Source organism: Falco punctatus (assembly GCF_963210335.1).
Source record: "Falco punctatus genome assembly, chromosome: 7".
Lineage (NCBI taxonomy): Eukaryota > Metazoa > Chordata > Aves > Falconiformes > Falconidae > Falco > Falco punctatus.
Genome location: NC_137587.1, coordinates 23110342 through 23133105, shown reverse-complemented (window position 1 = coordinate 23133105; position 22764 = coordinate 23110342). Strand labels below are relative to the sequence as shown.

Below are 22764 nucleotides of genomic sequence, written 5' to 3'. Positions count from 1 at the left end.
CATTCAATCCTGAGAAACGTGAAGTTCCTATGTCTTAGCTAAATCCTCATTTGGTAAAATAGCAGGTGAAGAGTGGCTCTGCTGAAGATCAGTACTGCTTTATGAAGTACCCAGCTCAGCTAAACTTAACTTTAATACAAACTTCAGGAACAGTTTACTATTTGTGCAGAAACAAGGTTTTTATTGTTAGCTGGGGAAAGACATGTATCTCTGTTTCTAATGATGGTAATCTAAACCAATTACCTGCAGGCAATGTCGTCTCTTGATTGTTTGTATTTGCTTCAAATAAGGATTTTAAGACTATTAATGGCTTATAAGAAACTGGTACTGCTTTTAAAAACAGTTCAAGGAGACAGACCTCTATAAACCATTTGGGTTTGGGATTAATAGGGACTTTTAGGCTATGGAAGCTAGCTAAGCATTGAAAATACTGAGTATATTTTGTGCGTATCAGTATTTATTACTTTTTAATATTAGAAGAAAGTGACTTTTAAATGCTGCAATATTTTTTTAACACATAGGATGGTAAATTTAAGTACATTTTCCTTTGTGAATTATGTTCTTTCCATTAGGCATTCCAGATCCTGACAATTTTACTTTAAACCTTCTCTGGGGTATCCAGCAGGCTGCATGGATATTTAGAATCTTGCTTCTGCAAGCACTTCTCTGTAGCTTGCTTTCATGCTGTGCTTATTTTCTCTCTTTTCTCTTTTAATCACTGTTCCGTACAAGTCAGTGCCATTATTTGTTCTCACCAAGCTTTTTGAAAATGCTTGGGGTGTCATTGCCGCTTCTGAAATTGGGACAGATAGTTCCTCCCCAAAAACAAACAGAAGTTCTGCCAGACCCATTTTCTTCACACTTGCTGCTTTGTCTGAGAATGAAACCAATGTGATATAACAGGAGACTTTTCACTCCAAGATATTTCAACCTTAAAGTGTTAAAATTGATATTGCAGACTTGGAACATGTAACTCATGCCAAAATGCATCCTTGCTACATTACGTGCTGTATGAATATGGACTATATACAATTGCAATGAACTATTAAAAAAAAAACCACAAAAAACACAAACAAACTAAAAATTTGCAATTCTTGCATGAAGCCACTAGCTGATACCCCCTCATCTTTTTCTGTTGTTGTTGCTCTTCTCGCTCCCTGCAGTGGTCTGTGATGGGTGCCATTAGCTGCCACAAACTATGTAAACCCAGTGCTTCAAAAGAGGGGGAGAATATTTTATTAGCTGGCTTAAAGTTTGGGGTTTGTGAATTTAAAGTAACACCTTTTTTTTTTTAAAAAAAGATTATTTTAGTAGTAGTAGTTCCCTGTAAAAACCAGTAAAATTATGTTGGCATCTTGTACATATTTTCTGTTCATTGAATTAGTTGCAGAAGAATATCACGTCTAGTGTTTATACTGTTTTCTGTAACTTTCCCTTAAAAAGTAAACAGTCTAGAAAGAATCTGTAGTTTAAATGGCTTCTGAAGCCTTGATGTGTTTCCCACTTCTACTTACCCTCAGCTTGCAGCAGCTGAAAGTTCCCGCAGTCAGATCTTGGATAAAAGCCAGACTGCTCCTCCGCTGCGTCAGCCTGCCACACACCATTGCTTTTTCAAGATACACACCAAATGGTTAAGAAACCATATTTTTCTACCTCTCTTCCAAGATGTGACATTTAGCTTTTAATAAACGAGTGAAACATGTTTGGATGATTGATCTTAGCATTAAGCTTATAACATAGTAACTGATGGCTTTTGGGTGCTTTTAACACTGGCTTAAGGTGATGCCATGATTCTGCCATGCAACTATGGGGGCAGAAGGGGTAGGGCTGGTGGAAATATCAGGTAAGAATTTTCCGATGTTTAAACTTGCGCTAAAGAAGCTACCTGTGGTGTAACTCCTTATGAATTAGTGTCTTCTGATTCTTCAGTGGAATTCTTCACCCACTTGGTCAGTCTTGAATTCTTTACTGTCAGTGGATGTACACCTTTTTTTTTGCTTCACCTGTCCTGTGCCCTCTCCCCATCCCCACAACGTGCTGTTTCTGGAATACTGGCTTTGGCTTGATTCTCTGAATGTTTTGCAACTTGGATTGAGTATCTGGCTTTGGGCACCCTACTGACCGTGGACTTCATCTACACTTAATGTTATGGTTCTTGGAAAGGGGAAGCGGGTGGCAGTCTCATGCTGTTGGCATAAAACTTTTTTTTTTCTTTCCTTTTTATCTTCTTTTTTGAAAGTCTGGGAAGAAAGCCGTTAAAGCAGTCCTGTGGGTTTCGGCGGATGGACTCAGAGTTGTAGATGAGAAAACAAAGGTTAGATTTCACAGACAAACATTTTAAATCTCTCTGTAATAATGTATGTGCTATAACTTTAAATGGACACCAATCTTTATGTTAATGCAAATGTTGGTATTTGCAAGAAAGACTGAAGTGTATAATTAGTTTAACCATTTCTTGCTTTGTAAACGTATGTATGCCTGCTAATTCCCTGCCCCGCCTCCCCCCATTCATTCCACACTACTCTCAAGACATACTTCATAAAATGTGGCAGGTAGCACAAGCCTGGCGTATTTTTTGTTGCATTTACCTGAAGAACCATTTTTTTTTTCCTGTTAAGTTCTGTTGACATTGAACTTGGAGAGTCCCTTGACGTTCTGCACCACTGCAGAAAGCTGCAATAGTAATACATGAGCAAGCTCATGTTAATCAATATAATTTTCAGGGCATCCAAATCCTAGAATGGATCTGAATGAACAAGAGCTAGCTTCCAAAAATGGAATGAAGGGAATAAATGAAGTAGGGCGGTTGTGTGCCGTCAGACTCAAGCTAAATAGTAACTGAGTATCAAATTCAGTAATTTCTAATTCTGATATCTAAGCTGTTGGTCCAAAGTGGAATACTAATGTATTCGTGGCATCCTTCTAGAATTTTTTTACTTTTTTTTTTTTAATTACTATTATTATTGTGAAATAGTACTATATGTACCAGCAAGGTGCCTGTGTGCAAGTAATATTCTTGGTTTTATCTAGATGTAGGCAATGAGAAACAAGACCTTTAGGCTTGCCTCTTTAAGCATACTAGTACTTTAAAAGATAGCACAGCTGTCAGAACAATTTTAACTCTCATTAGGCTGAAATTAATTCATTTTACATTCATGTCATTTAACCCGTACTTTATCAACCTAAAAAGATTATTTCTGCAAGCCAACACTGAGAAGCATTTAGAGATAATTAACATCCCTCCTACAGTATGAATGCCTGTCAAATACCTGCTCTGTGGCTAGACTTCTCCAGGGCTGCTATTATGGTATGGTTCATCAGCACTAAAGTTACCGTCTCGTAAGAATTCAGTTTCTGATACAAACATACTGATGTAGGTGAATTCAGACTACTGATTGCCTCATTTAAAAATATTTTTAGATTATTTTTAGAAATATTACTGCATATATCTAATCTTTTAAATTTGAATATTAATAACTTGTGCGGAGCCTGGAGGTAATGAGAAGTGCAGAACTGGAAAAGAGCATATACTGTTGCCTCCTGGTGGTTGAATTTGTTAGCACAGGTGCTAAGTACTAACCACAAACCAAAAGAAACAATTTTGAAAAAAATACTGAAAAGATAATTTTTACTGAACGTGGTATAGTTCTTAGGCTATGCCATCTCCTTTTTAGATACACTTCTCCCATCAATGTCTGGGAAACAGTCAGAGGTGTTTGATACTACCAGTGCTGCTGGTGCTTTTCTGCCTCCCGGCTTAGCTAATCAGCAGTTCGGCTTTGCTTTTGGTGTAGCAGCTGCTAGACCTTTCACACTTGCAGACCTCTTCCATAAGTTTCAGCGTTGTGTTTTAACCACAGTAAAGATTTTTTGATTGCAAGGCTACCGGAGCTGCTGTAAAAATAAAATGAAACAAAAATGTGAGCTCCATGGTCTAGAGGACAGATCTTGGGAATTGTTTGTGTCCCTAAATTCTTAACTGGTGCCTTGGCACACTCCTACCAACGGTGGCTGGTGGAAAATGTCTTCTGTCCTTTTTGTTTCTTACTGGGAATAGATTCTGAACGGTGAATTCATTGACAGATAATTAGAGCCACATCAGGCTATCCTCTTTTTAGCAGAACTTACCTTCTTGCAGTGAACACTGAAAATTACTCGTTCAAGTGTTTCTCCATATTTCATCATATTTCTTTCATTGTGGGGATCTTTTCCCTTTAGGATCTTATAGTTGATCAGACAATAGAGAAGGTTTCTTTCTGCGCACCAGACAGGAACTTTGACCGGGCATTCTCATACATCTGTCGAGATGGCACAACGAGACGCTGGATATGCCACTGCTTTATGGCTGTGAAGGACACGGTAAGTTTAACATGGCATGTGCCCAACTCTTCTAGCTTCTAGCTGGAAGTTACGGTCAGAGAAATTAACTACCTAAAATACTTCAATATGTTTTGACTTCAGCTAAAATATTACTTAGTCCTTGAAAATTATTTTAGTTCTAATTCTTTATATCTGAATTATTTGCCATCCCTCTGTGGTGTCGTCTTGTGGAGAGAACGGTGCCCAGCATGTGTATAAAAGGAACGCAGTCAGCCTCAGATATCTCTAGCAGAAGGGAACTACTCTTCTAAAAATAGACAGAAGATATTCTCATCTGAAAATGTACACAGCCAAAAACTGAAACAGCAGTGACAGTTTTTCCAGGATAAAAACATAGTGAGTAAATACAGAGTGTTTATGACTCTAGCCTCTTGTATGCTGATGTTATCTTGAATAGAAAACCATCTGAGTGTTAAGGGATAGAGCTAAACTGAATTAAACTAGCATCCTGTTTGCTTCTAAGTGTTAGAGATTTTTCCAGTACAACGTTTGAAACTAAGTTACCTTTGTCAGTCTCTAGCTGTGTAGACTTTAGTTGAAGTCCCTGATCTGGCCTTTTCTCCTCTTTCTGCTTTTCGTTGGATCCCACCTATATTATACAAAACGCTTGAAACCTCGTGCAAATGCCTTGCATGAACTCAACATAGTTGCATGTTTGGAGCAATTATACTTGACAATTTATTATTTTTCCTTGAAAAGAAACAATGAAGTTAGAAATACCCAGTTAAATGTATGTCAGAGCTGGAGCATTTTTAATTTCCTCTGTGAATAACAGGTCAATTCACTTACTGATTGTAGTAGATGAGTTGAGCTACTGGTAGTAATAGTGCCTCTGGCTCAACTGTAGCTGCCGTATCAGCTGGATTGCTGGACTTGCTCTGACTTGAATTTTCTTTCCTTATTGCAGTTATTGGATAGCGAATCCTTTTGACCTCACTGGTTAACAGTGGAAGCTCTTTTGAGAAGGCACTCTTAATACTAGCTTGCACATTGGTCAGGGCCATGAAGAGTAGTCACCATTGTACTTTCCATTTTCAGGCTTGCACACTGGGCGGTGTCTCCCTGAGCCCCCTGTAAACTTTCTCCACCCAAGAATAGCACTTACCTGCCCTTCAGGACTTATACTTGCTTAAGATGTCTTCAGAAGAGTTTCTTAGTGTTCAAATGTATCCAGAGGCAAGGGATCGGTGCAGGCACGTTATCGCACTAGAATCTTTGTAGCAGTTGAAATAAACAGATTATCCAACAATCTCTTTCATTTCTGGGTGGCCTTAAACACTGCGTGTGCATTAGTAGTTGAGACTCTGTATACCATGTTTAATTTTAGAGCCATACAAAAGGTGGCCAATTGCAGTAGTTCTCTTTAGTGCCTTAATTAGATCCCTCTTGTAAAGGCAGGTTATCACTTCACAATGCTTGAAGCACGTCTATGTTTCTGTTCCAGTTACTGTATGATGCAATGTTGTCTTGTACAGGGGGAAAGGTTGAGTCATGCCGTGGGCTGTGCATTTGCAGCATGCCTGGAGCGAAAGCAGAAGCGAGAGAAGGAGTGTGGAGTGACTGCCACCTTTGATGCCAGCAGAACCACATTCACTAGAGAGGGGTCATTCAGGGTCACTACAGCTACTGAACAAGCAGAGAGAGAGGAAATTATGAGACAGATGCCGGATGCTAAAGGTACGGGGTGCAACTTAAACAGTCATCCATAGTGAGCAAAACCAGCACTGAGGAGAACTGGAGCCTTTGTAAGGATTGAGGCTTAATGTCCTTGCAGCGTTCCCTCTCTTGAACCTGATGATGTACAAATCATATTCCTGGGTGCTTGTTACTTCACAAGATGAAAAATGTTCCTAGGTTCACTCCTAGTGCTTTGCCCCATATCTCTAGAAGAAGTACAAGTGGCTGGCCTCATATGGAAAGCTGCCTCTGCTTTGTTTTGACAGCCTGCTTTATGGCAGAGAACACTGTAGGTACCTTACTAAAAGGCCTTATTAGAAAAAATGTTATAAAAATATAACAAGTTTGCCAGACACGACGTAATCCTTTTTGTAGTCTAAAGCTTATGGTAAATTAACAGAAAATGATACATTTTTTTCTTAGAAAATAATGTATTTTTATTTTGATTTTAAGGCAGGTTACAAAGTGTATGTATAGAGTTACATTGCATGAGGGAAGGACAGATCAATCACAGTGTGCTTTCTATAAAAACGGAACCAACAACCCTCTCCCCATAAAACACATAACTGTTGCACTGTTAATTACATTCAAAACTAGTAACTGATTTAGAGGAGTTAGTTTTTACTTCTTAGCCATTTAAAATGCCATTTGAAGTGTTCTGAAGTTCAAGTGAAAGTAGAACATCTTACTCAAGTTTTATTACAAGTAGTGGAGTTCTGTAGCTAATGAAAAATAGGTATTATAAATATTGTTCATAACCCTTTTTACAATGGAGTTGAACTTTGTTTCAGAGAGTTCCACAGCAAGTTTTATTCTGCCGCTTGATTGCAAAACTTTAATCTTCATTTTCATCATCCATCTGCTTGTTCCCATACGTTAGTTTTAGAATGTGCTAAATGAAGCTTAAACACAAGGCCTTTGTTACTTGAGGGCATGAGTCAAAATCTTGACTCAATGAAGGTGTGTGAAATCCTTTCCAAGAAAGACTGATTAGAAAAGTTTCACTTGAACGAGCAGCTGCAACTCATGGGTACTGAAGCTTGCAAGACAACATAATTAGTTCCTCCTACCATTCCAGCTCCTCAGAAATCTCTAGTGTGACTCCTCTCTTCACTGTACTTCTAGTTACTCTGTTGATGTGTCAACAAAACAAGTAACTTTTTCCTAAAAATTTTGGAAAGCAATATAGGTAAAATAAGAGTTCACACAGGATAGTGAGATTTTCCTTTCTCCTGCTGTGTTGACGAGTTGTATTTATTGCCCCCAGAGCCAATTCACTTAGAGAGAGAGTTTTCCTAAAGATGGAAAAATCCCCCATTGTTACTCTAATCCTAAGTGTTGCGATTTAAACTAGGCTTAATCCTACATTTCTACCATTAGGCCTGGCTTGACAGCAGCATTGTGTTGCTACGCAAAACCCTGCAAAATGAAGCAGCTGACTTTTAAGTTGGAGGAGCTTCCAGTGCAACTAACTAGTGGTTAGGAGGTAACATTGCAGCTAAATTCAGTTAAAGTGGTGACACAGGAACTCACTGTAAACATGCCTGGTGTTAGCAAGGCCTGTCAGCTTGTGGGCTGGGTCTGCCTTGCAGCACGCTTCCTCTGTCTGTAATGTGTTTCCTGGAGGAGCTGGGGAACTGCAGCCTGAGCACTGAACGCAGCCTAACCTGCTAAGTGCTACTGCCTGTGGCCTGCGGAGGCTTGTGCAGTGTGCTTGGCTGCTGCTGCTGATTCTGCAGGGCTAGGAGGGTGGCTTTAAAAAGAAGGTCCTAGAGCTGGGTGCTGTTCCCTGCTGCTGCTGAGCAGTGCCACCCTAAGTCATTTAATACAGTTTGTAGTAATACTTCAGCCATAGTCCTGTGTGAGGCAAAGTAAAGGTCTCAAATGTGCAATAAACTTTTCAGTCTTAATCATAAATGAATTTGCAAGTATTTCTAGAGCGGAGGTCTCGGGAACAGCTAGAAGGAATACATATGAAGTGGCAAGCCTTAGTAAGCTTCGCTTTGGAGTCCTGGATGTATGTGAAGTGACAGGGTGAGAACAGTGAAGGTATACAGAAATGATTTTTCCGCTGTGGTATTCCAAACTTATTTGGAAGAGTTACTAGTTACACAAATTCCTGCAGTTTTCTCTTTTCAAAACAAACGGGAGTAGGATCAGGCAGTTAAACGCTACTTTGCTTTACTCATCTAACCTCACCCTATTTCCTCCAGCAGTTGAAACAGAAGTGAAAACAGTAGCACCAGGTACTGCACCAAACAATACTGCCCCCTCTTCTGGCTCACCAACCTCTCCTACTGCTGAAGTTGCGGCCTCTATGGATAAAGAAATGAGCAATCCCCACGCTATTCCACGGAGGCATGCCCCTATAGAACAGCTTGCCAGGCAAGGGTCTTTCAGGGGCTTCCCTGCGCTTAGCCAAAAGATGTCTCCTTTTAAACGCCAGTTGTCTTTGCGAATAAATGAGCTGCCTTCAACAGTGCAGAGGAAGACTGATTTCCCCATGAAAAACTCAGGTAAAACCAAATGGTTCCAGTGAAACATTACCATAAATTGTCTCTTCCTCCTTTTCTTCTTTGTGCCTTCAAATAACTCCTTATTTTCTAGTAAATTCTTCTTCCTGCCTCATGTGGATCATTTCTCATGAACAAACATCACCATGTCTGAAAAATTCTGCTTTGGGAATAGGCAAGACTCTCATGTAATATTCACAGGCAGAAGACAAACAGTTCTAATCAGAGTCTGAAATATTGGAGCACAGCTTGAAGTGATCCAGGAACGGGTGTTGTTGAATTAGCAGGTGCTGGCTCTTCCCTCTGAGTCACTGAACCAGTTCCTCCACTCAGTGCCAGGGCATCTTGAGACACAAATCCCTTCAAGGCCTTAACCACTTGTCATGGGATCATATGATGCTTTTCTGCAGTCTGTCTTTCTGCCTGTCCACATTCCTCTTTTTGAGAGCAATGAAATGGCTTTTCACCTTGCATTAGAAGCAGCTTTCCCGTTTAGGTGGTACAGCTGGCTGTATCGGTAATGCATGGTACAGTTTTCATGTGATGGTAGTGGGGTTTTCTAGAGTCATCCCAATACAAAACCTTGCATAATGTCCTAGAACCCCCTCAGCTAGGTTACCCTGCAGGCCAGCTGTACTCTCATTTGGCAACAGAGCTAGTTTTAGGGTTCGAAGCTTTAAAGTAAAAATTACTGTGGCATAGGCAAAACCAATTAAAATACCTAGTCCGACTTCTCTTACAATCCTTATCTGGTGGCCTGTGCTTTAAGACCAGCGCTGAGTTGATCAGTTTTACAGCAGTTAGTGCACTGCTCACGAGTGGGACCCACTGAGCACACCACAGTCTGAGTTTTTCATGATTCAGAACATCTCTGATGCATGTTCCCATGTATGCTGCTGCCGGTGCTGCTTACTGTCACACCACATGTACTGTTTTGGAATAACCCTTAAAGAATTTATTTTGGGGCATGCCTCCCCTGAAGGTGCATGTTGTGTCCAGACGGCTTACGGGTTTTATACTGTTGTGCTTAATTACGCCTGCTCACGTCAGTTCTGTGCAGTGAAGGACTTTTGATGACCAGTACTTCTGAAAAGCAGTGCAATTAGTAATAATGAGAACATCTGTTAAGTCACCAGTTTTACTCCAGATGTTACTTTATCCACGTTATGCTGGTACTTGTTTTAAAACTGAGCGTCCATTTTAATTGAGCATTCAGCTTTTGCTTTTCATTGTTCACAGGAACTAGGGGTTTCAGCCACCGCTGAACTGGAGCAGCCAACATTCTAACTCTAAACTTAACTTGCCACTGTGCATTGCTGTTGGCATGTTTAAACTTCATCTAGTTACTGTGGAAGTATGTTGTCGGAACACTTAAATCTATCATAAGTATTTTCATTTCACAGAGCGCCAAATCTTACCGCCGAATTCTTTATGTTTAGCACTTTAATACTGAAAGACTTAGGTCTCTACTAAAGCTATAGAAACCCCTTTTATTTTCTGAAATGAACATCTTGCATTAACAGAGAAACTCACAACTGATGTTAAATCTGGAATGCTGATCTCCTTACCCTCTTGACTTAGTCACAAAATACAGTGATGTGCTGTTCTATTTCAGGTCAGGTCTTCAATGCTAGTTTTGAAAAAAGCTGTCGTGCAAATCAGTAGCAGGACCATCTAGGGCATAAGGGAACTAATTATATTGCAATTTGTAAGTTGTTTCTGTACCCTTTAAACTTCCGATTTAATGAATTTTGTTTACATTTTAGTCCCTGAGGTAGAAGGGGAAACGGACAGCATCAGTGCCCTGTGCTCTCAGATCACCAGTGCTTTCAGCACACCATCAGAAGATCCTTTCTCTTCAGCCCCCATGACAAAACCAGTGACGGTGGTTGCACCACAGTCTCCTGCCTTTCAAGGTTTGTGATTTCTTTGCGTGCTGTGGTTGTGCTGGATGAGGCTTGAATGTGCATAATGTTGCTTTCCAGTAACGTATAGTCTTAATTTCTTGTGCAAGTCCTGTTGTCAGTATTTTGGGGGATGCATCCTGCTTTATTCATCTTGTCTGTTTAATTTTTCTGTGTGTTAGTTTTTAACAAAAAATTCACGCACCTGCCACACGATAGTTACCTGTAAAAGGGACTGGCTTTGAGGTAATTGCTATTTTAACATTCTGACTCCTGAACTGCAAAACCTTACCAACTGTGTGTCACAGGAACCCAGCCCCACAAGGGAAGAGGTTTTTGTGCTACCACATGATTACTGTTTTTCACACAAGCTCTTAGATAAGTTGTGGAGAGATGCCAACTGTAGAACTCAGCAGCCTCTAATCTTCATTTCACTGTTACGGTTTTATACAAGTTGTCTGCAAAAAGAACTTCTTGTTAAATGTAGTTATTGTTACTTTGCATCTAAAATCTGTTCTTCTTTTGAATCTAAAATTAATCATACAGTACCTTCTGGTGAGCCATGTCTCTTCTCTATAAAATCAAAAAAATTAACTTCAGTTGGTCGTCAGAACTCAAGGTCTCAACAAATACATAAAAATCCACCATCCCACAATTCTGTTAACAAGCGTTGGCTTAGTGAAATGGAATTTACTAGCTTTATCAACTGTCGGTCCAATTTGGCTAATTTATACATACTGCTGTCATGTGGAAGTGTCTAAAACTGTTGTATGTTGATAGGTATGACGTGGCCCACTAATATTCCAGTCATATGCATGCCTTGCATGAATTAATTGCACTGATGTTGTCTGCTCCCATTTTAGTTAATGGCACTGCCTCTGCCTTCTGTGTGCTTGCTGCTAAACCATCCCAAGCTGCTGTAGTGTCCACAGCTATGCCAGCTCGTGAAACCAATCCTTGGGCTCATGCTTCTGCTGCTAATACTGCAGCTGCAGCCGTGGTCACTGGTAAGATTGGAAGCAGATACGGTGCATTGCTACGAGAACTTGGATCAAAAGCATAATAGAGCCCTTGAGACAATTGTCAATGCCACTTAATGGCAAGTGGAAGGAACAGTAACAAAAGCTGGAAGTAGTAGCCTTTGCACGAGTGGATGGAGGGAAGCAATGAACTCACTGGTTCTGGGTCTATAAGCTGGAGTGATTCTTACTTTGGCAGCATTCTAGAAAATGCAGCGCTTAAAAAGGAAGTAATAAAATAGTGTGTGTTTGGGGATGAAGGGGAAAGAATCTTTGTGTACCAGAAATAATTTTTTTGCATTCTTTCCACTAGTGTGTGTAAGGAGGGATGAAGTTGGTTGCTTAAAGGCTTTAGAAGTTAATTTCTTCTGTTCAGTAAGTTTAGCCTGTCCCTCTGGTCCTTGTCTATAGTTATGTGAAATATAATGTGGTACTTCTAATGGCCATCACCCACGTGGACACACATGCTAGAAGGCTACAGTCAAACCAACATAATTTCCTGGTGTGAGCTCACCTCAAAAAAGAGAAATTTTGCTGATGGTGGTTTTTTTTTTTTAATCGCTGAAGACACATGAGTTAAAATCGGAGACAGTTTTATAGAAGTAGTCTAAAATGCTAGGTGTTGCACATTGTAAAAGATTTTGAGAGGTTAACAGCCTGAGTTATATATGAAAAGAGGAAGGGAAGAATATAAAGTAATCATATTCAAGTAGAGTTTTCATACAGTAATTTGATTAGATTTATTGCCTTAAATGTTCGCGTATAGTGGTGAGTACTCGCACTTCAGTGTGTATGGGAGAGAAAATTGAATGTCATCTTGAACTCCCAGTACCGTTACATTACTGTCTTTCAGAGGGTAAAGCCTTAATTCAGGAAGCAGAGCAAACACGTGTTAAAGTTTCTTATAGCTTTGTGTTCTAACAGTCCCGAGTTGTACATTCAAAACCCAATACGCCCAGTTAGAGGAATTAGTGGTTATGGCCTAGATCATTGCCACCAAGTTACGAGTGCAGGTGGCAGCTCTCCTGCATGCCCTAAAGTCTCAGATGTCTGCTATGAAGGGAAAAAAATAACCTGCATTTTGGTGAGGAAGCAGCTCTTCTCTACCCCTTCCTGACCAAAGTCTTCCTATAACGGAATAGTACAGGGATGCATAAAGATGCTGCCAGCGTTGGTAGCAGTCTTTTCACCACGGAGGGAGGAGGCCCGTCTGTTCTTGTGTACATACTCCATACTTTTTAACTGATAAAAGGGTGAGGAGTGTAAATATTAGTGACTTCCCCATGCTTTCCTTCACAGGCGCTGAATGGAGCAGCACCTCCTCAGGTGCAGCCTCACCAAGTCTCTTCCAAGGAAACCACAGGCGCACTCCCTCGGAGGCAGACCGCTGGCTGGAAGAGGTCTCAAAGACTGTCAGAGCCCAACAGCAGCCAGCGCCAGCCCCAGCCCCAGCCCCACAGCCACTACTACAGCCTCCTCCTGCAGCTTCCCAGTCAGCACCAGCCTTCCCAGTCAGCACCTTCATCGCACCTCAGCCTGTGCCGGTGGGCGTGGTACCACCCATGCAGCCAGCATTTATTCCAGCTCAGCCCTACGCTGTGGCAAACGGGATGAGCTATGCAGCCCCAAGCGTACCTGTGGTTGGAATCACACCTTCCCAGATGGTAGCCAACGTCTTCGGTACTGCAAGCCACACTCCGGCGGCCCACCCGCATCAGTCGCCCAGTCTGGTCAAACAGCAGACGCTCCCTCAGTATGAAAGCAGCAGCGCTACGAGCAGCCCTTTCTTCAATCCACCTGCGCAGCACAACGGCTCTGCAGCTTTCAACGGAGTTGAGGGCAGCAAGTGGGCTGCAGAGGACAAGCATTCGCAGCCTCCCGCAGCTGCTCCACAGGTAGACCCGTTTGAAGCACAGTGGGCAGCGCTGGAGAGCAAAGCAAAGCAGCGCACTAACCCCTCTCCAACTAACCCCTTCTCAAGCGACTTACAGAAGACATTTGAGATTGAACTTTAAGCAGTCCTGTGGGGGGTGGATAGATTGTACGTTAGGATAGAGGGATAAAGGGAGCAGAGGGGCCTGTTTCTGATCAGTTTGCTTTGATAATCCCAAAGCTCCCTTCAAACAAAAATGGGTTAGAAAGAGGGAGCGATTATGGGGAGGATATAAACATACAGAGAATTTAATGTGCAGTTCTTAAAAGGAATCCTGGAGCCACCCCAGTCTGCATTCCCTCCTCACTTGGAAAGCTGGAAGTCAAACAGAGCAAAGAGAGACACCCGGTCCCAAAGCCTGTTCTGCAGCAGCATTGAGCATCTCACAGAAAGGAAGGCAGATCCTGTACTTGTGTCCTTCTGATGCCCTGCGAGTCCTGGACGTCCCCCTCAGGGTAAATTGGGGTGGGGTGGGGTGGGGGGATGGATGTGTGTGGGAGATTGTCACCTGCTTAGCAAAAGCTAGGTTTGTGGAAAAAGTTGAGCTTCCATTTTGAGTAACAAAGTGAATATTATATGTAAAGAATAAAGTAAAGCCAAAATCTTTATTTTTATGCATTTAGAATATTTTAAATAGTTGGATATTAAAACCTGTATGAGTTGTAAGTAATCTTGCCAAAGGTTAAAAAAAGGGGTTGGATGTAAGAAATATGTACATAAGATTGATTTATCTCTGATTCTTATTGTAAGTAATATCGGGGGGGTGGTGGAAAAAGGGGCTCTAGCTTGTTCTTGTATCTGTTCATTGTAAGTAGCATATTGCAACAACAATCACAACCAATAAGTCATTATGTTGTAGTTTTAAAGAAAAAAATCCAAGAACAGTATTGTCATGGTTTGAAAACCATGGGGAAAATTTACTGTTTTTTATCAGAATCAAACTACATATTATATATAGTAGGGTTTTTTTCCTTTCATGTATTGCTGCAGTTTCTTTGTCTTAATCTATTGGTTCTAACACTACTGTGACAACTTACTGTAATCATATCTACATCCTGGGGCTACCTGGGAAACCATTTTGTGTTCGTCTGTCAATAGATCCTAGAGGTTTTTAACTTTGGTTTTATTTTCTAATTTTTTTTTCCACTGATTTGTGAAACCTTGTGGTTAAGGCTGCAGCTGGTCCCGGTTTTGCCTCTGGTGACTTGTGAAAACCATCTCATTTTAACTTTACTTTTAAACTTTGGCCTTACAAGCAAATGTAAGTTATATATATTTGTACTGATGATTTATAATCTGCTTTAACAGAAATAAATGTTGGTGGTAGAAACACTGTCTGTGAAAGCTTTCTTTCCCACCCCCATTCAGTTTTCAGCATTAGCCCTTCTCGGTATCTTCGGTGTTACTAGGTGAACATAGATCGAGTCCTGCTTGCCGACCTAGAAACTTAGTAATAGTATCTTAACACCTCTCACTTTACACAGCATGTTAGGTTACCTTGAACTTCAGGACTGAACTTGCAGATATCCTTGTGACCCATAACTATTTAAAGCTCTAAAATGGAGGGCTTTACTGAAAATGTCAGGTTCTAGGTTTGCATCACTGTATTTTTTCTAACACTGAATATTTACATGAAGACAGTAACATTCAAAAGGAAAAAAGGGAAACTCACTGTGTTTTTCTTACCGCTACTACTAAAAGAAGTAGAGATCCTAAGAGCCATATGAGAAGACCGTGTATTTTCACTCCTGCCTTCACTTCTTCCAGTGAGCTGGTATCTACCCTGGTAGCGTGACTGGTTCTTGCTGCATTCCTACGTGCACCATCAGCTTAGACAGAAGGAAAAGTCAGACTTCGTAATCTGAAGGGGAAAAAATGCTCCCTTTGTTTGGCCCTAGCATTTGAGCCTGCCAGCAGTTTCCATTTCCAGGCAGGCACAGTGAGTCTCACAGCAATGTGGTGTAGAAAACCGGGACTTTTTTTTTCTTTACAGATTCTTGCCTGTTTTCAGTATGATATGAATAGTAATGACCAACAGTCCCGATGGTATTTCAGTTGGTAGCAGTGCTTTTTTCAGTTTTCAAAAAGCAAGCAAATATTGTAGACATTTATAACAGGAAAGAAAGCATGTGTAGCTTACAACATCAGTTTTGAATCTTTCACAGTAGTGCCACAAGATCAGCTGAAAAATAGCCCAGTATAGCTACACCCTTTCCCTGCCCTGGAGATCACAGTAAAGGAGATAGAACCTTCCCCCAATCCAAAGTAGTAAACATTCAGTTAGGCAGTTGTGTTACTCTAGAGAGGGAAAAGCTCAACTTAACAAACAGAAGAAACTTAAAAAGGCCCTGTAGTTAGCTATTACAACAATGACATGTACTTAAAGCAGTGAACCGCATGCCTTCTGCTACCATCCTTACTACCACGGCTGTGCAGCTGAAAGGGGGTCAGAATAAACGCCCACTTAAGAGAAGCACCCTCAGTGTCACAGTCCTGCCCATCAGAACACAGGTGGCTGTTACAGCCCTCATGAGCCTTGAGAAAACACTCCCTGGCCACATCATCTACAACCACACAGCTTAAATGAAAGCTGACTACAAAGACTATTTAAATGTTCTAAAAATAGACCCCCTGACATAGTAGGAAGGAATGTTATAGAACTGACTGCTTATTCTTGATACAACCACGATCAGCTTCTAACTCTGCTCCTCAGTAGGTCCACAGACCTTGACTACCCTCTGTCTGCCCCATGTGAACTGAGAGGGCTTCACTAAGACTGGAATTTACAGTCTGTGATTAATCCCTTGTCTCAAAATGCAAAGTCATACCATATACTAAAACACCCTGTGTGTCCCCCAGAAAAAACCAAAACACTGCGCTGGTCAGAGATGCTAAATGCAAAATTATGTACAAACACAATTAGAAGTTTTCAGGACCATCTTACTGTTCTTAACTATCCAATGATGTCAACTTCAAACCTTACACTCTTCATACCTCGTGAGTTACAGCAGAGGAAGTTTTCCCTAATCAAATGAAAGGGTCTTAATTGCAAACCAAGTTTTTTTGTCTTTTCTAGCAAGCAGAATCAATCGGACCACAGAAAGACCCACCCCCAAATAGCTGCATGACTGTCACCTCTCACTCTTTTACTGGACTGCTTCTAGACTTTTCAGTTTGTTCACACCTTAAAGCACTGTGTCCAATCCTGAAGCCATACCTGTGCTGAAAAGAGTGCAATCATTAGGTTAGTGATTCTTATTTTTAGGTGCATCAGAACCGATTTACTGCATTTAGAGTCCAAACCAGCGAGCGCTGGTGGTGATGGAAAGTGCTCCCCAGGATTACTCATTAGTGCTTTAGTTAAGACCGTTCAGGCCCATCTTCAAACACTTCAGAGATTATTTTTTTTAACAGTACTTCTCTCTCTTGCCTGTATGAAGCAGTGCTCTCTCCCTCTTTCACGCTGGTTTTCTGCCTTCTCTAAAGTCACAGCATCCTTAAATTCCCAATTATCATGTTCTGTGAGTGACAGCAACTACACTTAAGTGCAGAGATGGATTAGCTACAGCCAGGCATAGGCGGGGGGGGGGGGGGGGGGGGGAGGAGGGGAAAGGAGTTTGCAATAAACCTGAGGGTGGTGGGTCTCCCACCTTTGAACAGTTACACCCGCTACACTCTGTTCAATTCACCCTCTTCAGCTTTCCAGCAGGGCAGAGCTGCCAGAACAGTTTCATGCAGTAGAAGGACAGAGTTCAGACTTGCAGTCTTATCATCGGTCACCTGTGTTTTCATGCGGCCACGGAGGCGCCTGTCACCCGCGGTGCCGCGGAGCGCTGGCCTGCGGCTGGTACCGGGAGCAGCTGGCGCAGCAGAAGCTGGAGTAGTACCCATTGCTGCAGAGCTGGGCCTGCAGGATCAGCTCACAGTTGGCGAGGTGTGGCTGGTCCACGCACTCCCTGCTCGGGTCAGCGACGTAATTCACAGTAGCTGCAGCCAAGCAAAAGGTGAAGCAACTGTAAATACACTACCAGGGCATATCCTCAGCTTTCCCTTCCCTCCCAAAAGACACAGCATGTTCCGGCTTTCTTCACCTTGCCAGTTCCAAGATAAACGTTTTAAATTTAGCCCAACATCAAGGATGAGAGAGAAACTGACACCTCTGGTGAGATACAGGAGGAGGATGCCATTTCTGGGGCTGATGGCCTGAGAAAAGACCACTCTACACCCTCTGTAAAGCCAACTGGATGGCATCCAGACTCCAAATACGAACCTTGCAGCCAACTATCTGGTCAACCAACTGGCGTTTTCACCTCAGGAAATTAATCAGGCTCCCAGTGCCCCTGGCGGGGTGGCGGTGTTTCCACTGCCCTGCTTTTGTGCCCAGGGAAAGCAAGGCTCTGCAGGTAGCACAGCCCAGAGGCTTCTGCTGCTCCCCAAAGCCCGAGGTCGGCAGCGGATGGGCATATGCACTGGGTGGACCTGTAACAGCAGCCAAGAGACTGGCACTGTGCCGGGAGAAGCCAGGAGGCCAGGCTGTACTCACTGCTCAGCCTGTTCCTCAGCACTTTCACCTCCGTGCTGGCACTGACAGAATTGCTGCTGCTGTAGGCGCTGCATATGTAGGACCCCTCGTCAGCCTCCTGAACGTTGCTTATCATCAGGCTTCCATCCTGGGACAGGTGAATGCGGTGGCCATCTGCCCGCATGGGGACTCCATTCCTGTGGCAGAACACATTTGTATTACTATTCCCACCCATGGGGCTTGTACTGGCTCTGGCTGAGCCCCACAGCAGCCCTCCCAGTGCTGTGCTTGTACTGGTAGCCAGAAGGGTGCTGCTAACACACCGGTGTTTGGCTGCTGCTGAGCAGCGCTCGCACAGCACCAAGGCTGGCTCTCCAACATCCCCCCATCACCAGCAGGCTGGGGGTGGGCAGGGTCTTGGGAGGGGACAGAGCCAGGACAGCTGACCCAAACTGACCCAAGGGATATTCCATACCATATGACATCTGCTCAGATACGAAAGCCAATGGAAAGGAGGAGGAAGCATTTGTTATTTACATTTGCTTTGTGGATCAACTGCTACGCACACTGAAGCCCTGCTTCCCGGGAAGTGGCCGGGTGGCCGAGCATCGCCAGCTGATGGGAAGTGGAGAATAACATCTTTTGGTTTTCCTTTGCTTTGGTGCACACAGATTTTGCTATTGCTTCATTAAACTGCCTTTATCTTGACTCACAAGGTTTTACTTTTCTCTTATTTTCTCCCCTCCCTGTTCTGCTGAGGAGGGGAGTGGTAGAGCAGCTTGTGGGCACCTGGCATCCAGCCAAGGTCAACCCACCACAGGGCTAAAGGAGCTCTCTGTGCTCCTTGGGAACTGACGCTCTGTGAAAGGAGTGAATTTTTACAAATTCAGCAGGAAGGAAGAAACTTTCTTTTGCCTTGAGCTGGCTCTACAATTGGGTAGTAACACAAGCCTGTTAGCTCACTATCTGCGTGGGAGGCAGCTAGCTGTGTGCTCTGTATAAAGACATTGCCCTTTCCACTATTACACATTTTTTAGGTTTGAGGAACTAAGACAAAATCCAGGGTGCCTTTCCCACTCTCCAGGTTGTGGTCTGGCAGTGCTTGTTTGGCTGGCATTGATAGCAGCACATATTGCTTGAGGAACATATGGGGTAGCGAGCAATGCACCCTCTTTTCCTCTCCCTTAAAAGTTTGTTTAAAAAAAAAAGGTTTAAAATACCAGCAAGATTGTGTCTGTTCTGTTCCTCCTGGAATACTCTGTGCCCAGCAGGAAAACTGCCTGAATTATGAACTCCTAGTTACCAAGGAAATGAAATCTGTTTCACTGAAAAGTGTTTCATTTAGACTCTGAAACTTGCATCATTTTGTTCACTCAAATACCAAACTCATGTGTGGAAGAAAAGCTCTCTTTGTGAGATGGCCCACTTCAGTCCTACCCCTTGGAGCAGAGGGATTTAAACAATTACCAATCCATCTCTCCGGATCCTTTGCAAGAAGGCTCCAAAACAGAACTGATTATTTTCAAATAGGGGAAAAAAACACCACCAAACACTTAGACAAATTCAGGGTTTCCCTGTAAACCATCAGGAGGACACAGCTTTTCCTTTACCTTTATCAAAACACTTTAAAATCTCCTGTGCTCCCACTTGACAGTAGAGGGAGAGAACTATTGCAAGCAGGAAGGTGGGAGGAGAGCTGCTGTTATTGCACGGACTAAAATGTTTGTTAGGGTTAAGCAGAGAAAGTTTTATAAAGACCAACTAAAGGCCTTCCTCTAGTTACTTATTTTAGTTTTTGCTATTGTAATGTCACTGACTTTCCAGCATGGAGCCCTTATGAACTCCATAAAATCTTGGCTTAACATCTGCTTTCCTCCTCATTTGGCTGGAACATGACCTGTAACCCCCCCCACCCCACAGGGATCTTGCCCAGGATTTTTTGGAAACAGCCAAGTTGTTTAGGAAAGGGTGGGTGATGCTAGCGGGGGCTGAGAGCCGTGGATCTCTCCCTTGCCTGGCAGGCATTCTGCATTACTATTTTGAGGGTAACTGATGAGGTTTGGGAAGAGAAGAAAAGGGAAGTTCTGTCTCATTTTTGCTCACCTTGACCACCTTATATTCACGTTGTTGCCAGACACTGCACAGTGAAGCTGAGCAGTCCCTCCCTCAGGTACCGTGATGCTTGGCAGAAGACCAGTGATCTTCAGCTCTCCTAGACCAGAAGCAAAATCATGGCTAGCAGGAAGGCAATGCACGCAGCCCCTGGCAGTAGGAGCGCTCCCTCATGGGAAAAGTCCAACATATGCTGTGAGGAGTTATGAGCCCCTAGGCCTTGAAACAGTATGTTTGGAGCTGCAACGCTGTTGCTGTGGGGAACATGGATTTCCTAAGGGTTTTGGCCTAAGCAAGGGCAAGTAGCAGGGGCCTCAAAAAGCTTTTTCCTTCAGATGGACACAAGGACATCATGTGCACAGAAGAACCAGCTCCTTGGTTCCTCGTGCTCCTATTCCACACCAGTGTCCCAGAAACAAGGCCCTGAAGAGTCACTCTTACTGTACTATTAGTCCCTCTTCCCAGCTGCCTGGAGCACCATGCTCTACTACACACACGTGGATTACCATCAGGTAACACAACTCGCTCTTCGCTTGCCCTCAAGCTGCCTGTTAAACATCAGGTGTGAAGCCGAGAGGCACGGCCAGACGAGAAACCCACACTGCCCAGCCCGCCCCGTTTCCCATTGTGTGCACACACTGTGTGTACAGACATGCCATGCATCACCACCGTCACCCATCCAGTACCCAGAGGTCGGAACAGGACCTGGCGCTGGTCCTGGTCACGTCCATTTGAGGCAATGCAGGTAAAGAAGCCAGCGTCTTCAGAGCTGACCCGGCTGATCACCAGGGCCCCATCCGACTGCTGCCTGTGCCTGGGGAACAAAACCAGAAGGGCCCTCAGCCTGTGCCTGGGTCACGATGGGGCTCCAGCCACCAGAGCTGATGCTGAGCCTCATGCACAACTTTCCAGCAGCACTGAGCAAAGGTTTAGCAGCAGCTCAGTTCAACCTGTAATGCAACCCCTGGTCCTCAAGTCCCAGCACTAGTACTGTAGACTGGAAGAGCTTGCTCCTAGAGCAGGTGTCTGGGGGCAGAGGGTGAGGGGAGGTGCAGGACAGGCAGCACCAGCAGCTGGGGGAGCTCACTGCAGCCACCCTGATCTCTCTCTCTGCTGTGAGCCTCTGCCCTGGCTCACAGACCGGCTGGGCTTTGGTAAGTTTGCTTGCTGTGTGTTCTCTTTCTGCTGACCTTGTAGATGAATACATTTCAGCTTTGGCTCACTTAGAGACCCTTAATCACAGCTGTTCACCTGAGGGTTCAGTGTTCAGACTGTGCTGTGTGAGTGAGGACAGGGCAGTCAAGGAGTACGGCCTGGCCCTAGCTAAGGAAGGTGGCTGGCTTAGAGTAGCGTGGGCCCTAGCTGCCCGGCCAGTAGCTCCATTCTCTCAGGGAGGAGACGCGGGAGGCAAGGCAAGGAGGAGGCTCTCCTCCACTTGAACCTGCCTGGGGTATGATGGAGCCACTTGGGAGCTCACCTGGGAGAGGAGAGGGGCTGCCCATCTTTCTGCCACTCAATGGTAAGAGCTGGCGATGCTTCCACTGTGCAGGGCAGTCTGACTCTCTCCCCGACGTTGGCCTCCACTACTGAGGGCTCACTCTTATCCATTCTCAATCTGCAGAATTCACAAGCACAGCAAAAGATGCAGAAACTTCCCTGTTCAGCATTTGACCTTCAGCACAAGGCTTTTTTTAATCACAATCCTTATTTTTCACCTCCAACAGGGAAGGGCGGTCTCTGTGCTCCCATCAGAGCTCCGATACTTGCCCTTACCAACATTCACTCACAACACGAAGAAAAGAGCAGCCTCCATCAAATCCTGCTGCAGCTCAGCACAGCTTGGTGCTGCACTCCTGCCAGCCAGCTTAACCCTTTAGAGACAGCAACCGTGTTTCTTATAGCATCCCTCTGGATAACAGCTTAGGAAGCATTAACAACATGAGCACATGGCAAATAGTAAAAGTCCTGAACAGGGCACCAAGCAAGCTTCTCCCAAGGTGCTAATCTGGCACACAAAAATGAGCAGCTACTTTCTGGGGTGTGAAGTGCTCTTTAAAACCGCCCAGCTGCACGCAAGGCTCAGGAACTGGCCATCCACTTCATGCAGTAGAAAGGTGGAGGTCAGGCTCTCTCACACCACCTGTCCTCTCGTGCTCTTTGCTCTCACAACTACAGCTGAACCCCGTTTGAGAAGGGAACTAAACCACCATGTTCCCAGAGTCAAATAAAACATCATCTCTCCCACCCCCATTCTCTGACCTGAATTCTTGATCTCAAAAAACAAAGCCAAAGAGCCTCAGTGCTCTTAATTCAATGAATCTGAATCACTTCTTTCTGCTCTTAGGCAGAAGCAGCTAAGGAGCTTGCTGAGGAGTTCAGCAAACTGGCTGGGTTTTAGGTTGTAAACTCAAAAGAAAAGAGGGATCAGATCATGGTCCCATTTAATCTGAAGCCCCAACACGCTGCATTTAAGGCAAAAATACTCTCTAACCTTTGATATCTGTGGGGCATAGAAGCACCAGAAAACCAGGCAAGAAGCTGCAAAACATGCCACCCAGTACATGAGGAGTTAGTTCTGAGTCAAACTGGTTTGTTCACAAAATATTTAAAATAAACGGGTGGGGGCTAAATTAATCGGAGCTTTTTTAAAATATGTGTCTATTCTGTGCTAGTTAAGCAGTTCCTATTTGGTCTGATTTTTTCC

General features: G+C 43.5%; 2 protein-coding genes across 15 annotated transcripts in view; one reads left to right on the top strand and one right to left on the bottom strand.

The window, feature by feature from the left end:
• The window catches only part of NUMB (NUMB endocytic adaptor protein), a 96112-nt gene extending 81919 nt beyond the window's left edge, over positions 1-14193 (top strand). For 7 of the 12 annotated variants that reach the window (XM_080397615.1, XM_080397619.1, XM_080397620.1 and 4 more), the window contains 6 exons: positions 2240-2314; positions 4219-4359; positions 5856-6057; positions 8271-8573; positions 10337-10486; positions 12793-14193. In XM_080397615.1, the coding sequence (XP_080253741.1) occupies positions 2240-2314; positions 4219-4359; positions 5856-6057; positions 8271-8573; positions 10337-10486; positions 12793-13508 (1587 nt within the window). In that variant the 3' untranslated portion in view covers positions 13509-14193. Of the gene's footprint in view, positions 1-2239; positions 2315-4218; positions 4360-5855; positions 6058-8270; positions 8574-10336; positions 10487-11337; positions 11482-12792 lie in introns of all 12 variants that reach the window. The other 5 variants (XM_080397618.1, XM_080397617.1, XM_080397624.1 and 2 more) reach the window with 3 other exon arrangements.
• Positions 14013-22764, bottom strand: part of PAPLN (papilin, proteoglycan like sulfated glycoprotein) — a 71932-nt gene continuing 63180 nt past the window's right edge. For all 3 annotated transcript variants that reach the window (XM_080397608.1, XM_080397610.1, XM_080397609.1), the window contains 5 exons: positions 21538-21675; positions 20747-20874; positions 20052-20160; positions 17970-18145; positions 14013-17413 (listed from right to left, as the gene is read on the bottom strand). In XM_080397608.1, the coding sequence (XP_080253734.1) occupies positions 17238-17413; positions 17970-18145; positions 20052-20160; positions 20747-20874; positions 21538-21675 (727 nt within the window). In that variant the 3' untranslated portion in view covers positions 14013-17237. The remainder of the gene's footprint in view (positions 17414-17969; positions 18146-20051; positions 20161-20746; positions 20875-21537; positions 21676-22764) is intronic.